Genomic DNA, 17488 nt, shown 5'->3' on the forward strand with positions numbered 1-17488 from the left:
TGACTTCCACAGTGAATCATTCTGACTTTTGTTCAAAATGCAATGCAGTTACAAGAATCGTTTACAGAAAACAGTAATTCAAGCTCCCTGCCATAAAAAGAAACACAACAATGTGACTTAACAGAAATCTCAGGAAAAAAAGGTAACAAAACAAAATAACACAACTCCAACCCCAATCAGTAATATATCAATCAAAAGAAAAAATGATCACTTCTGTTACAATCATCAAGAAGAAAAAAAAGTCACTGCAACAAGTTAGCCTCATACAAATATGAATTTTATTTACAATTTTCCAAATTCCCGATCAAATCCAACTTCTCAGTTAAATGTGTAGCATTTCTCCTGTAAAACAAATTCAACATTGTGTTCTTTTTACATCTGCAATATGGAGTCCATAGGTACGTGCTGTTTGGGTCATCTAATGGAACAAATTTAGATCACTACGTCTGTGTTTAATAACATCGAAGGTATTCTGCGAAGACTCTTTCTTCAAAACATATCTGCCTTGGGGACAAACAATTTTGGTAACACTTGCTCATGACAATTAGTTAGGAAGGTTTAAAAACCCAGTATTTTATACCAGGACATACTGTTCACAATATATTTCAGGGGGTGATACTATGTTCATATTGCAAAGTTGCCTGCTCTATAAGCAATGCCACTGAAATTGGACTGAAGATTACCCACAGATTTAGATATTATTCAATGTGAATAAAAATGGCCATTGATGACTTTTACTCAGGTATGTGTAGGTATGGGCCAATCTGTACCTCAGCTGGTACCAATGTAATGTGAAACTTGAAACCACGTGGGTCATTATATTAAAATCTTTTACAACTGTATTGCACATAAGATTCCTCAAAAGCACAAATCTACATTACTGTGTCCTGAACTCAGAATTCACTTGCTAACTCTCATGAATAAAATCAACCAGATGGTAAAATTGTTCATTTTTCTCATCCCAGTGTCTGTGAATGAAGAGAAGAGGGAGAAGATATATACACTTTGGAATCCATTCAATTATTTGTTTCTTTTGCACGTGATTTGTACTTCAGAGACGAGGATTTTTAAAAAAGTAAAATAAAAAGCCAGACAGATCTTGGATTTACCTTTAAAAGTACCTCAAAAACATAACAAAAAAAAATCAATTGAATTTTGATACATATTAAAACATTGTAGTCAGTTCTGCCCAACAGCATAACACGACAGAAATGCACAAGACTTTAAACATGCTTTAAAATGACATTCAACAAAGTATTTAAAATTTAATAAATAGCATACAATCACACACAAATACATTTCATACTGGATCTTTAAGCCTACTAAAAACAGACTGGCAAAGAATAAATAAAACAGTAGTTGACATTTGTTTTGTTTTTATAAGGTGTAGCTTCTTGTCAGGCTAGTAGCCACATATTAACTTGCTTATCACAAAATTGGAAGTTAGGAGCTTTTTTTTTTTTTTTTTTTTTTTGATCAGTTTGCTCCAATCAGTAATACCATAAAAAAAAATTACACTAAAAGGGATTTATTTTTTATTTTTAAAGAACCAGTCTGCGCCCAAGTAACCCAGCTTTTAAATACAACGAATAAATAGGGAATTAGTAAAGCAAATTCAATTGCAACAAAAATGCAACACCCCAAGAAAAGAGCCATGGAAATATATAGCCATTGCAATATTAGACAATAATAGTACTTAAAGTGATAGTGCTTGTGCACTAAGCTCATTAGAGACCTTAATATGATTTTAGTGCAAATCAAACAAGCTTCATACCCTACAGTACTAGGAAAAGATCTATTACCAGTTGGAACTTACTCTGTAGTGTATTTGTACATATCAGATATTTAAAGAAACACATTGTAATATCTTCGGCCCTTTTTTACTCCAACTCAAAAACACTAATGACTGGGGATTTACAAACTATTTGGCTGTACCATATTAGATTGCAGTTTAGGAAAGTGAGTGCTAATAAAAGCTTTTGCCATCAGTTTATCTATTAGATAGTTTCACAAATCATTGCATTTTGTACTTTTGAAAGAAAAAGAATGCTCCTAGAGAAAGTTTCTCCTCCCTTTAAGTTCACATTATGATGAAATCCAAGAATATTTAGACAAAGTGTTGTATAAACTCAAAGAAAAGTACATATTTTACATTAACAATCCTTACCAGTATTTAGCATATTAAGTTACAAGTATGTTGGCAATAATACAACAGAGTTGACTCCTAAAGGAAAATAATTCTGTACAAATCCACCTGTTAATATGGAGTTAAACCGGCAGCCAAATCAGTCCTGAGCAGCCATGTTTCTGGTTTGAACTACGGAATCAAGATAAACTAAATTTGAAACTAAGTGGGGTAACTTCACTGGAAAGAGCAATCAGATTATACTGGATACACATCATGTACTCAGAGCCATTAAAACGTTCATTCTAATAGTTCCATAATGTCATCCAGTATAAGAAATGTTTTATCAACCACAAAGGTTAAAATAGTTTTAACAATGTTGTGTCCTGGATTTTCTTTTTTAAACTAAAAACTAGTTTTACCTTGTGAAGTACAAAACAATGACAGATATTGCTCCAACTTGTACACAATCTTTCCTAAACAATCTGTACCTAGCAGAGTAATAATGCCTCATCGTCACTAGTTTCATTTTTCACTGTTGCTTCTAAGCAAGTGTCAGGTATCTGGGCAGTGTGCACGATGCCACAGCTCTCACAGGGGCCATCTCGACTGCACGACCTTACGCCGTGATGTGTTGCACTGTAAGGCTGTCTAAGCCCTGGTCCTTGATCTGAGCTGAGATCAAGTAGAGGTCTTGAACAGTCATTCACATCAAAGTCTGATGCTACATCAGAGATTGGAATTAACATTTCGACATCATCATCCTCTTCTCTTCCACTTACCCCATTATCGAGCTGTCTCAAAGGACTTTGGTTCTGGTTCACAGAGCTGGATCTCCCCAGAGTGAAACGTACCCAGCGCAGGCCTTGAGTCATGCGGCTCAGGGCGCTACTCAGCTGGTGACGGGCGGGACTGCTGCTCGGGGGCTCCGCACCTGTCACTTCTCTTCCACCATCAGGGTTGCTGCTACTGCTGCTCTGAGCAGAGGAACTCCCACACGCTCCAACTGTTGCTTCTATTGCTGTAGTGGGTGGGACTTTCTGAGGCAAGGTGGTAGCAACACCACCGACTGCTCCTGCTGTGTCTCTTCTTTCATTTTCTGTGTCTGTATCATCCGACTCGACTGAAAAGAGACTTCTGTGAGTATTACTTCTTTCGGCTTCTCTACTGCTACTTTGGTTGGCAACATCATCCCCATCTGCTGAGACCAAAGCCAAGGATCCAGAGTGACGTGACCTCGCAAAATTGAAAATTCGATTCCAAATGTTACTTGACCTGCCAGCAATGGGAAGTCTGATGGAGGTAAATCCAAGCTGAGATCGTACTGCCAGTCTCAGGTTCTCCAGAACTGAAGCCTAAATGAGGAGACAAGCAACAATCAACTGTTGACAGCATGCTGGCACCACCCTAACAAAAGAGCAGCTATTGTGCAAACCGGTATATAGCCACAAAGTTATATGTCAAGTGCTGTGTCTTTAACACTAAGGATCTGATGCATAGAGCAACAGAATATTTTAAAAACAAAGCAAGCATGAAAAAGAAATCTACAAAAAAACATTATGAGCAGAGAACTAAATGAAAATATATGGAAGAAGAAGAGAAGAAGGGGTATAACATAGCAATGAAGAATATGAGGTATGCTTCTGTGCAATCAAAGGCCTCTAAACAAAGGCAAAGTCAAAGTCAAGGCACTACAACCTGGATATGAAACACTGATTACAGAGAAGTGCATCCACAGATCCAGTGCAGGCCCACTACAGCAGGTATGCAAGATCTGTTACATACAATCTTACCAAGAAAATAAAGTACTCTCCCTGTGGACTTTAGAGTACAGTATACAGAGACATGACTCAAAAACTTTAGGATTTAAAGACAAAAGCTTCTAGAAAGGCTTAACAGAGGTGACCTTTCCTTGTCCACTATATAGTGCACCCTAAAATGGGCTGCCTAGAATAGAGCATAAAATTAAATACCCGCTTACTAGTTTGATACTTTTCCCCATTCAGATGTAATTAGTTAATTCTAGTTTTAAAATGCTTTACTAAAATACCTTATGTATATTCTAACCCATACATTTCCCAAATCTGGTATATATTTTCTAGTCGATCAGTTACAGAACTATACATGCCTGAATTTTTCTGCTTAAAACCTTGTCTAACGGTTAACTGGTAAGGTAATACAAACATATTAACACTTTTGCCATGGGGGTCCCTTACTCAAGCTCATAGAAACAGTGCCTCAGCTAAGTAGTTCAATTCTAAAAACCTGAAAGGAAGGAAATGCTATAGAACAAGAAAATGCCAATGAAAGTTAAAGATACTTTATTTCCAGCTTTTTAATATTCAAGTGGTCTGCCTGCTATTTTGGAATCTCACCTGATTTGGTGAACAAACAGGAAAATCTTCAACTGGTGGAATTAAACCCTGGGCAATTAACTGTCCATAGGATGGAGGAGCTTCCCTTCTCAATAGTTCAGCTTCAACCCTTGACAAATGAGTTTCAAATGATCTTTTGAAGAGAAAAGAAATGTCATAATACATAAGATTATGATGTATATATGTATTTAAAACTACACTGACTATTAATCTGAAATTACACATTTCAGAAGAAGTTTTCTTAATTTAGTTGACATTTAATTGACAAGAAATATAGAGTAAATCCTTGCAGTCATTCCTGAGGGTATGTCCAGCTGAGACAAGAACAACAAAAGGAATCCAACAAAAAAATAAATAAAAAAAACCCACCAAAAATCAAACCAACCAACCAACCAAAAAAACCCTACCATGGGCTACACACAGAACATACCACAAGAGATATTTGTATTGTTTTCTAAACATTGGAGGTTCTTTAATTCTGGTATGAAATAGTCTACAACAGAATAAACATGCTGTTAAATAAAGAATTAATTTTACTGCAGAAAAGGCAGCTTCTCCACACTTCTTTTTTTCTGGTAGCATCTGAAAACTCAACTTTGAATAGTTAAGTGATCAAAATACTTCTATTCCCTTTTAACTAACCTCTTTTTACTGCCAGAGAACAACAAAAAAAGAACAATGCTGTTAGAAATCATATGCAACAACAACTGTATGTCAATAAAACTGTTTCAAGTTAAAATACTCTAAAATTAAGTTCCCAAGGCCATCTGGTCTACTCACCTTCGCTCAAACATCCTGAGTGAGTACAATTTACAAGTACATCCCAGTGCAATGACAAGCAGCAATCCACAAATAAGACTCCCAATGACAGCTGCGGTTATTACTCTAGTAGGCACAATAACTGGGCAATTCTCTTCATCACTGCCATCACCACAGTCATCTTGGGAATCACACACCCAGCTCTCAAACACACAGCGGTTGTTTTTACAGTGGAAATTGCCCGGCTGACAGAAGAAGCAATTCTTCTCATCTGAGCCGTTAGGGCAATGGTTCTGGTAGTTGCAGCGATCTGACCGAGGGTAGCAAACGCCGTTCCGAGAGCAGGGAAACTCATCTCTTTGGCACATGGTGCAGTTGGTCTCATCCCTTCCATTTGGACAGTGCCAGTAGCCATCACAGCGCTGCTGCTCGGTGTAGCAACCCCAGTTACCACCGCATGGGATTTCCCAGGGCAAACAGAAGCCATCGACTTGATAGGTGGCATTGAATCCTCTTGCAGCGTTCACTTTGTCAGCACAAAAATGCACTCTTATCTGTCCTGAGGATGAAACAACTGTGAGGGGAGCATGAGAGTCAAATGCTGTTAGTACACGCAAGAGCCTCCGTGGGTTCTCCTCTAATCCATCATAGATTTTGACGTAGTCTCCATAACCTGTACCATCGAGTTTAAAGTCGGTGAACCGCAAAATCACTTTGCGATGGTCACCGGTGTCTATCAGCCAGGTGCAGTTGCTTCCAGGTGGATAGAAGTCAGGATAGTTGGGAGAATTGAAAGTACCATAAAAGTAATTTAACTTCTGCCCGCATGTTGGCACAGCACAGTCTATTTCATCTACCAGGTCAAGACAATCAATGTTGCCATCACATTTCAAGGATTCTGGAAGGCAGGTGTAAAGCTTGGTGAAGCGAGACAGACACCGTAACTGAGTGCCTGGACAAGGCTGGAAAGAAGCAGCTGTTGGAGGACTAGCTTTGGCACAGATTTCTTCATCCGAGTTGTCTCCACATTCATTCATGTTATTGCATTTCCAACTTTCTGGAATGCACTTCCCATTAGCACAATGAAACTGGTCACAGTCACAGTTTGGTTCATCAGATTTCCCTGAAAGGGAAAAAAAAGTAAAAAATTATAAAAATATTAACTTTTTCCAATGCAGCACTTCATGGCTTGTGTCACACATATGCTGCACCAGGTAGTTCAGAATGGCAGAACAACTGTTTAAAGCCTCTGTAAATCATTACAACTTTCAGTAAGTTTCAAGATAATTCAGTTTTTTCAAGTTGAAATTGTCAGGACATAAGCATGAGCCTGACCCTTAACTGCTTTCAGTCAGGTAACTTGAACCTAAACAAGAAGGTAATGCTCATTTAGAATGACTGAAAAAAACCCCAGAAATCTGTCTTCTAAGGTGCTAGAAAGAAGTCAGAAAAATACTGTTTCTCTCCTCCATCACTCAAAACATACACACATTTTGTCCTAGAGTACTAGTCACCTCCTCAAATTCTTGTAATAGCAGTCAGACCTCTCTCCTGGTTTTGTAGTCTCCACCAACCAAAGAGAAACCTCCGTCCTCACCTCTTCCCACAGCTCCTGACTCTCCACAGCAACCAAGAGGAGAGTGTAGCAAATGCAACAACACATGCTTGCCTGAACACAAAATTACACTTCAAAAGTTAATGATGCAAGTAATGGTGTAAAAAACATGGAAGCATGTGTGGGCTTTTTTGGTTTGTTTTTTGGTTTTGTTTTGGGTTTTGTTGCCTTCTTGGATTTTTTTTGTTGGTCAGCTTGTGGGTTTTGGTTTTGTTTTGTTTGGGTTTTGTTTTGGGTTTTTTTTCTTTGTTTGGTTTTGCTTTTAAATTCTGGGGGTGGGGGAAATAAAAATTAGAAGAGGTGGAGGGACATCTTTATTTATGAAAATGTAATTTACTGGCTACTACCACACTTCTAATATCAAGAATAGTTTTTTCAGGGTGTCATTAGTACAGTTCAAACCACGTTAAACATGGAAGGATGGCTGTGAAACAAGCTGTTTGAGCTCTGAATCAAATACCACTGTGTCATTTTAAATCACTGCCATTCCTAAAGACCAAGGTACAGACTGTAAAATTGGCTATAAAAGAAACTGCAGCAGTCAATGCTCCAAAAAAACTTTACAAAATCTGCATTGCTGTCCTGGTTTCAGAAAATGCAACAAAACTGAGCTATGTATCATTTGAAACATACCAGCAAAGTAGGCTAATCTGAAGCCTTTCCTGGAGATGCTATCATCTGAATGAAATCTGATCAAAACGTGATCCTGTGTAGAGATGTATGGTGAAGGAATGGAGGAGCCACATGCTCTATAGCCTTCGATATTCTTGTAGCTTCCAATTGTTAACCAATCTGAGCTGCATCGTCGTGATCCCTCAACATCAAAATCTTGAAAGCTGGGGACAAAAAGCAACAAAACCTGGTCAAAATTGGTACTGAACTGGATATTACACAACCAAGATGATGAATCGCTAACACACCAAAATGGAAATTAGCTGTAAGACCTTCTCTGGTCTGAAATATAAAGAGCAGCTTCTCTACCTATGTAAGAATAGGACTTAACCTTGTGGTCACAATTCTTTTAGGAGCACAGCAAAAATTGACTCTATTAACCAAAATATTCCTCAGTTTTGCTATAAAAATCACATTAAGCCTTCATCTAAAAGAAATCAAATAATTCTGTTCATGCACTTGTCTTCATGAATCTCATTTAATGACATTCATATATTACCAAGTGGTTTTATTTAACCCAAACATCATCAGAACTTGAGCTAATGGTACACTTAACTAAGGCTATGACTTGATGTTATAAATACAAATGAACTGTTCAAAGCTGTGATTTCAGGTAAGATTTGCTCCCACTTACACACTACTCAGTTATGCAATGGGTATGTCATGAAATGCCATGGTGTGGCTACAGCTATATCATGACTTAATGAAGTGTGAAGGAGAAACAGTCTGGGCAAAATAGGTCAGTACAGAAAACAGCAGTAAACCAGAAATGAAATGTGAAACATAGATGAGTGGAAGAAAATAATGTGAGAATAAAAAAAAAAGTTGTAGGAAGAATAAACTGTATGAGGAAATTCAGAAAGCATTCTTAGTAGATGAACAGCTCTGTCTATTTTACACTGCATTTATGCCAGTTTAATATTTAGTAGAAAGACTTTAAATTAAAAAATAGAACTTCAAAAGAGTATCTGATGTCAAAGCAATTATTTCATAATGTCTTCACAGCCTGCTTCTTAGGTCAGCAGGTCTGGACTGGAAACTGAAGTAACTCTGCAGTTAATGCATCTTCATGATCAGCCTGTGAAGCAGTACTAATTTGTGTCTTGATGCTAAAACAAGACTTGATTTCCCTTGTGACAGAAATGGAGAATGAACTGATGAGAACCTGAGCTGATGATACCACTTTTATATTACTTCCTTTTAAATACAGGCACATGAAACTGAGGAGCACGCTGCACCAAAACTCGGTGTTTCCGAAACCAATCATATCTGTTGATTCACTATTTATACCTTGTCACTTTTAAGCACCACAAGACTTTATAGCAATGGAGCAGTATAGAATTTCCCCTACACATATTTTTTAAATGCAAAACTTTTGTATTTCAGACATGTTAAGAAGAAATCAAATAAATGACCACACAAGAGCTTTTTTCTAGTTGCCAACTCGCCAGCTGAAAACAAATGTGACATGACTGTGCAAAGAGCAATTCAGATAAAAGGAAGGGCAGAAAGCAGTGAGAACAGAAATCATACATTTACAGGAAAGAAGGAAGAAATTGGTATATATACAACTGGCAGCTACAAATGTCTGGACAGTATTTCTGTAATCCATGTGGCTAATACAGGAGCAGTGCTTTACCTTATAGTAATGATCTCCCCTGGCTTTGCATGGATGTACCAGCTACAGTTGATTCGGGAAGGATACTCAGAGGGCCACCCCGGACTTGTGATTGTTCCACTTGGTGATCGAATTTGTTCTGGAATATCTCCACAAGCTAAAAAATAATCAAAAGCAACTTGATTAATGCCTTTAAAAAAAAAAAAAAATCAATCAACACTTATGAGGGAAAATATCATAGAGCTAGATGAGGTTTATTTATTGCTAATAAAAACAATGTCTAAAGGGATTCATAATGGACACAGGTCAAAGGACCTGTGTCAAAAGGACACAACATGTCAGCCAAAAGATGTTTTCCAGTGTTGCCAGTGCAGATGCTTATACTGTTGTCAATCAGTACTCCAGAGAAGTAATAGAAAATGATTACTCTACGCAGACTTTGACAACTTGTATTAGTATGAGAGAACTTTGTGTCTCCTAATTTTATTTTCACCCTTCACAAAGACTCAGTTCAATTTAACTATGTAGTTACTCCTATACTGACAAATGCATTAGAAGGTGAAACATAGATTAAAGCAATATAATCATGTAGTTGAAATTTCCTGTCTTAAGAAGACTCAGTGCCTGGCCATCATTAAAATACCTGCTCACAGCCCTTGGCATAGAAATTATCTTCATATACACGATTTGAAGCCAAAAGAACTTACCGCACCACACGATTTATATGTATTAAAGGTTAGGTTTCCAAGAGGTTATTCTTACAAGGGACTTGCATAACTACAGTTCTGATAATAGACTAGAAAGCCTGTATTTATAGGACTAATTCTATGCAACCACACTAACTCAGCCATTTGTATTCTTACTTTATTATAGGTGTAGCTTTCTGTATTGACCTCAACTCAATTGCTCGTTCCTTTCACCGGAGTGTTCTCAGCTCTACTGATTTTATTTCAAGCAATGTACTTATTAATTTTGTGGGTTTGTTTCACTGTTGGTTTTTGTCCCCTTAGCAGCCTTTTATCAAACATCTGTCATATTCACAACCTCCATACAAATAGAAAGGCTAGAATACTCTTGCTACATAGCCTGAAAATTATGAGGAAGTTTCAGAGGTCAGAAAACACATTTAAAATAATTGCTCTCTGTCATTCTATTTTACGATTTCCTCACTGCTAGTCCAAAACTTGAGGACTCTTGAAGTTTACTGGTAGCACAATTGGTTACACACAGTAGTTTAAACAGAAGGGAGTATTACAAAAAAAGAGGTATTTTAATTATTGTGATGGTCCAAAGCTTTTAGAATGTCTTAATTTCTGAATATGTGCAAAAGTTGTAAATAGTTGTGGGGGGGTTTTCCCCTATTTTTATCCACAGTCAAACTTCCAAGATTGTTCTTCATGGGGACCTGAAAGTAAGAGCTAGCTCTAATACAATAAAAACTTACATTCTTAAATTATTACTTAAGCTTATTTCTGGCATAACATCTGGCATAACAGATGCATTTCTAAAACTAGATTTTGAAGGACTGAAACAGAAAAATACTGGTACATGCCTACATTTTCTGTATAGCTTGGATATAGAAACCTAGAAACAAAACCAATAAACTGTTTTCACATACAGCTGTAACAAAACCTTCTCATTAAACAGTTTCCCACGTTTCTTACTAGAGCTTCATTCATGCTGCATAGCTAAGTATCACTATATTTTGGCTGTAGAACATAGGACCTGCCCAAATGTCTAAGGAGGACAAAAAAATCTCAAAATATAGACAATATTATTTTATTTGAATATTCAATCAACTATTCCCTGAAACTTTCTTGGTTTAATTTTGACCAAATCCTCTAGGTGGTGCTCTAACACCACGGTATTTTGGAACACGACTCCTGTGTGAATGATTGGATATACTTTACAACTATTCAGATAAGAAATGGAAAGACTGGAAAGGAAAAAAGTTATCTGCATTTAAATGTTCAAGTAAAATAGTATTTTTAATAGGTATAAAAGAAACCACATGCAAAAAAAGTAGAAGTATGTGTAAAACAAATGCATCAAGCTTGCAGATGTGGGCAAGCAATTCCATGCACTACTTGGTTACTACTGAAATAGTGCCTAACTAAAATAAGCTGCCTTTGGGTGAAATTTATACTATTACAACATTCATCTAATTTTAGATATTCACAAATTTCTGAGGAAGCTTTTAAATTTGCCTGTTTAAAAAAAAAAAAAAAGGACAAACAAACCTTACACTGGAAGATAAAACCAATCTAGTCAACATATGTTCATTCCAAAAACCTCCAAATACTTGAGGATGCTATAAATATAGGTACAGTGTTTGTCTCTCGACTAGAAACCTCCAAACACTGCTAGGAACTGTAAATTACTATGCAATTAACTTTGCAACTTCCTATCCTGGGCACAGTGCACCTTGACAACTATAATTTACTCAATCCAATCCCTGCAGCAGTACAAGCAGTAACTTCCATTCAGACCTGTGTAACAAGTAAAAGTCTGTATAACCAAGGCATTTTCAGAGCACTCCAGAAATTCCAGTTTTACTCAAATTCCGTTTGCTTAGACTTTGTTCATACTACCAGCCATATGCCTATATTTTCTGTATTCTTTTAATTAAGACTTTTTATCCCTGAGGCAGACTGTGGAGGGCATGAGGACCACAGGCACTAAAATACAGGGTAGAGTGAACAACACTGTGCTTCTGTTGTAGAAGAGAGAAAAATCAAACTGAAGAAAAGGTGCAAATGACAAAAGGTTCTAAAACAAAAGGGAATGGACTTGAAAAGGGAATTACAGCTTCCTTCATGTTAATTAAATAAGCTAAATGTACTTGCACACTTGGTATACATTCATGCACTGAAATCTTTTACTTGTAGCTCAGAACTCTCCTATTTGCTTGAAAATGTGTATGAAGGTGAAGATCAGCTATGCAGAAGCTGCACTTCAGGAGTGCTGTCATTTTGAGAGAAAATTTTCAAGAAAACCAAAGAATGAAAATTAGAATAATTAAAAAACAAAACCACCCCAAAAACCAAACAACCAAAACAAACAAACAAAAGAGAGATGAGTTTACAACTGAGGTAGAAGCACAAAACAAATGGGTAAGATTGCATGATAGAGAGGCAAAGACACAGGATGATGCATACCCAAGATCTTTTCAAATCTCATCCTCCTGGCTGCAAGACTTTTAGATTGGAAAAAACACAATAACAATCCCCCCACCAACATTCCTCTCAATTCCCCTGTGTTCTTTTCTGCAGTTTTGCTCATCTATTCCTTACCTGTTTTAAACTCTTTCTTTCTTGAGCTTTTATTTTATTAACAATCTATTTGCAGTTTTGTTTGCTACTTAGCTCTGTCAGTGGATTGCCACACTGTAATGGGGTCTGAAGATCTTTCACATGCTAAAGTGCAAAATAATGATAAAAAAAAAAAACTACTGAGAGGACAAGCTGTCACATGATTTTCTGGTGTATGTGGGGTTTCTTGCAGCTTTTTAAAAGCACATACAACACTCTTTCCTGTTCCCTTCTTACTGCAATGTGCTCACCAGCCCACATTACAGAAGATGGCTGCAAACCACCTCCAGGATGTTGACTGCTAAACAGAAGAGAGCCTTTGAAAGCTTTACAGTAGTGAATTCAACTTGCAAGTTGTAACAAGAAAATAATTTAGGAACCTATGCAAGAATTCTGTAAGCAAGATCTAGAGAAGCACCTGTAGTAACAGTGAAAAACATGTCATGGAAAAAGTCACTTCAGAAAAGCAGAGAGAGGGAGATTAGGGATTTATCTTCACAGTAATGCCAGGAGATTAGTTGAAAAGATAAAAGAATTAGCTTTCAATATGTAGCCACAAGATGATAAGGTATGCATTATATTGGACATGGTAAGGACATGAATGCAGCTGGATAAATTATCTAAAGGTGTTTAAAACAGCTTAGAGTAAAAAAAGAGAATAATGTTGTGATAAAGTCTAAACCATGAACAGGGAGGATAATTATTGCATTTGTAACTCTCAGGAGCCACTGAAAGTCTTATTTGGAGAACTACAGGGGAAAAAGGCATAGGAATCTTTGCCTTCAGGTCAAGCTGGAAAGCTTTAATTTAAAATGCCCTTTGCTTTGCAATACGGAGAAGCACTCAGTAAAAAGGAGTAATTTAAAATTATTTATTTTAATTATTGTGAAGAAGTGTTTTCAGCAGTGTAGAAATTCTTTAAAACAGGGCAGGAGGATTGATTTTGCAGTTGTGACAATTATGGTACAACATACCCCAAAGAGAGACCTGAAAATATTTCTTGAATTTTCAGATTTTAAAGGCATAAACACTTGTTCTCTAGTGCTAGCTTATACAAAGGAGACAAGATTCCATTATTGCTGTTGGTAGAAAAAGTGCACTCATATATTAGAGATGTACCTATAACTTGACAGACATAATATACAGCAGAAGCATAAATACCAAAGACCACAGAGGTCTGTAATATTAAAATGTAATTTAGTAAGGTTGGTCATGTAGTCTTACAGCAGCAGCATGACAGGAAATCTACCACCAAGACAATCATTTCATTTTAAATCCCTGCTCGGTAGCAACTGTCCAAAAAAAAAATTGCCTGCTTGGTTTCAGCACCAAGCTGAAGTTGGATTTAGAAAGATTAAAGGCCAGATGTCTTTGGTTCTATTTTACAGAAACTCTACTTACAATTGTTCTGATAAGTGTAAAGCTGTCCAGGTATACTTGATGAAATATATTAACATGGAAATACAAAAACATGTTTGGGAGATTCTGACTGTTTCAAAGGAACTAAAAAAAAAAAAAAATTCTAAATCCATCCCCATCTTTTGTATTTGGGGAATACACCTACCATTTATGATGTACATAAAACAGAACTGTACAGAAAACACCACTGGCTCTGTTTACACATTTTCTTCAGGTTTTCATTAATATCCCATCCCCATTATCTCAAAATTCTCCAGTAAAAAAATTTTGCTTTATATTAATATTGAAACTTTAAGATTATATTTACTTTTGCCCAGGTAGAAAGATGGTTTGGAGCAGAGGATTGCCAAAGCTAGTTATATTTTTTAAATATTATGGTTTTTTAATTTTCATTTTTAAATGGAAGTCTTTCTTCTCAGATCCATTACCAGCTGCTGCTATCTTGTATAGAAAGTACATGGTGTTCTTCTCTTGGCACTGTCTATTCAAGCATGCTGGCCAAAGTACTGAAAGCAGAGTCAAACATTCCATTCACCTCTTGCCCAGCAGATGCTTTTCTGTCTGAACAGTGGCCTGTGACACAACTGTTGGCAGTAAACAAAGAGGTGAAGGGTTGGTCAAACATAGCCTGAAATCCAGCTATGGAGCTTTCAGGATATCTCACACAATCCAGTTCCAGCAGTGGGAAGTACCTGTGCTGCTGTTTATTATTTACAATATGCCATAAATGTGCTGTGTATGTGTATTAGATTGTGCATGACCTAAGCAGGACATAAATGGTTTGGAATAAGGGGTGGAAAAGGTGCCAAGTTTGGCTGGGCTACTGCTCATTTTCTGCACAGTACCTAGCTTGGGACTGTGTTTTGGATTTGTGTTGAGAACAGCGTTGATAACACAGGGATGTTTAGGCTACTGCAAAAGAGTTTACAGTCAAGGCCATTGCTGCTTTGCACAACACTCCACCAGAGAGTAGGCTGGGAGTGCACTGGAAGCTGGGAGGGGACACAGCTGGGACACCCGAATCCAAGTGTCCAAAGGGGTGTTTCATGCCATATGACATCATGCTGAGCATATAAACCTGGGGGAAGAAGGAGAAAGGAGTGATCTCTGGAGACATGGCATTTGTCTTCCCAGGTAACTGTTACATGTGATGGGGCCCTGCTTTCCTGGAGATGGCTGAACACCTGCCTGCCCATGAGTTTTCTCACCTTCCTGATTCCTCCTCTCATCCTACTGTAGGGGGACTGAGTGAGCAGTTGTGTGGGGCTTAGTGGCCAGCTGAGCTTTAACCAGTACAATACGATAGTTGGTGCATTACTACTGTTGTAAAGCAACAGTCTTCATGATGCAGTACAAGAACAGATAAAGATCTTCTGAGAGTCTTTAAGTGGCAAACAATGTAAGGGGAAGAGAAGGTACTATGGTGTAACAGAAACCACCCACTGGCATACATTTATTCAAAAACTCAACCATGTGCAAAAGCAGCAATCTAATATTTGAAATGATACTGCAAGGACACCAGAATACTACAGTGAGATGTTCAAGCTGTCCTCAAAAAGTTTGCATTCTGATTCTTATTTCAGGAGAAGGCTGTGAAAATCAGTTTGATTTCCAGGGATTAGTAGCTGCTTCCCCATTAAAAGAAACAAACTTGTATTTTTCTACCCACTGAAGAAGAGTTTTTATCTCCCCATTTGCACATATTCTGAACATAAGCAAGTGACCCTTGCTTAACAACTAAGAACAAAGACTACAACTTGTATGGCCTAATGCCTTGAGGGACATACAGTCACATCACTAACAGAATAATCCCAACCATGGCTGCTGCACTGAAGAAGCCTGACTTACTGGAAAAGAATGGAGCAACCTTTGAGCAATGTGTGCTGCTTTTATACCCCATACTCTCCCAGCATCTCATAAGGTTTTCAGTTTCATGAGTTCTAAAATTCTTTTTTTTCTTGTATTAAAGAAACTGTGCAGTGAAGTGTACAGTGGTTTCAGTTACTGCTTCAATCTAATCAGGTGAAATGCATAACTCCTGGATTCATATTATTTGATAGCAGTGACCAAAATTACATTTCAATAAATTTCATTTCACAAAAACTTTACTGTGGAAAGAAAATATCAATTCAGCTTAAACCAACTTTTCTCTTAGTTCAATGTTTGTATGGAAAAATAATTAAGCAGTCCACTTAGAAAGGCACAATCTGTTCATGAGCATGCAGGTATCAGTTTTATCTTATGAGAATTTTTCCATGTTCCAGTTGCTTCATTCCTTATTACATGCTGCAAAAGGCAGTAATAATTTTTATAGCCAAATATCTCTTCATAAGATACCAGGTGGCTTTCAATATTTACTATTTAAGTCATGCATGAAATTTAAACATTACAAAAAATGACTTACCCGTTGACACTCCTGAAATATGCACATTTTCAGAATGTTCTGCAAGAGCACCATTTCCTAAAATTAAACATAATGAATAAGCTAATTTCCAAGATAAAATTTGTAAAAATTTCCTCAGATACCCTTTCACAGAACAGAAAGAATAAAACCGGAGTTACTTTAATTAAAAGCATTAAAAATCCTATGTTCATTTTATGATAAAAGTTAGAGGAAAAGTTACTCTATAGTAAAAACAAAACCCAAGCATTGTTAGTGTTCTAGGAGCAATTAAATACACTGGGAAGTTAAGGAATGAGAGACTGATGGTAGCAAGCGGTTTTGAGAAACTTTGGGCATTTTAGATGGCAGATGCTATTTTCTTTCTGAGAAAGCTTTATTTCAATGCATCTTCCCCACCTCCTCTTGCATCAAGATTTGCAAGTAAATGCTATGCAAATAAAGACATCCAGGGGAAGGCATCCATCTATTTTATAATGAATTGCAGCCTACAGCCTTTATCCAGAAAGATGTTTCAAGATAGAGCCAGAAACTAGCTACCTTCAAAAGTAAAGATGAACGACCAGAGCCATGTGGTCATCAAGAGTTAGAAACAAAAAAATTATTCCTCTGAAGAAGTCTGCTAAAGCGAATGCTTGCAGCCAAGTGGTAACCCCGTGACTTGATGTGACAGATCAAATTGTATTTGTAAATGCTTTTCCCAGCAACACCTCTCATTCTCCTCTCCTTTATTCAACATCTTTTCTTGTAACCCTTACAAGAAATTTTTTGTAAAATCTTCCAGGCATTTTGGGATGAGAGAGCTACTTTCATAAATAAGCTCCTTTGAACACAGATAGTGAATCTAAAATGTAAAATACATCACTAAGCAATTTTTAAAAACACAATTCTTAATCACTAAAAGTTTTGTAATACTGAAGTTTTGCCATATCACATAGATTTTCAAACATGCAAAATCAGTTGCTCCACCAGCATTGCAATTTAAGTGTGATACATTTGGTGACAAGAACCTTAAAGATATGGCAAAAACTCCAATTCCTTTTTATACTGAGCTCAGAGACTGAGTCAGCCTAGAACATATACACCTAAGCAAGCATCCCAACACTCCTCCACTGCAGTGGATAGAGATGAAGTGTTTCAGAAATAGTTCCCAGGGCTGACATCAAATGCACAAAGATACAATATTTTTTTTC

The 17488-nt window shown here is 37.0% G+C and overlaps 1 protein-coding gene across 1 annotated transcript in view; it reads right to left on the reverse strand.

Annotated features, from left to right (window-relative positions):
- Window positions 1–2115: 2115 nt before the first annotated feature.
- LRP12 (LDL receptor related protein 12) overlaps window positions 2116–17488 on the reverse strand; it is a 43191-nt gene continuing 27818 nt past the window's right edge. The window contains exons 2-7 of the mRNA XM_054385316.1: window positions 16299–16355; window positions 9186–9321; window positions 7508–7710; window positions 5281–6382; window positions 4501–4633; window positions 2116–3480 (exon numbers count right to left, since the gene is read on the reverse strand). Coding sequence (XP_054241291.1) covers window positions 2617–3480; window positions 4501–4633; window positions 5281–6382; window positions 7508–7710; window positions 9186–9321; window positions 16299–16355 — 2495 coding nt within the window. The 3' untranslated portion in view covers window positions 2116–2616. The remainder of the gene's footprint in view (window positions 3481–4500; window positions 4634–5280; window positions 6383–7507; window positions 7711–9185; window positions 9322–16298; window positions 16356–17488) is intronic.

The sequence above is a fragment of the Indicator indicator genome, chromosome 12 (genome assembly GCF_027791375.1).
Source record: "Indicator indicator isolate 239-I01 chromosome 12, UM_Iind_1.1, whole genome shotgun sequence".
Taxonomy (NCBI): domain Eukaryota; kingdom Metazoa; phylum Chordata; class Aves; order Piciformes; family Indicatoridae; genus Indicator; species Indicator indicator.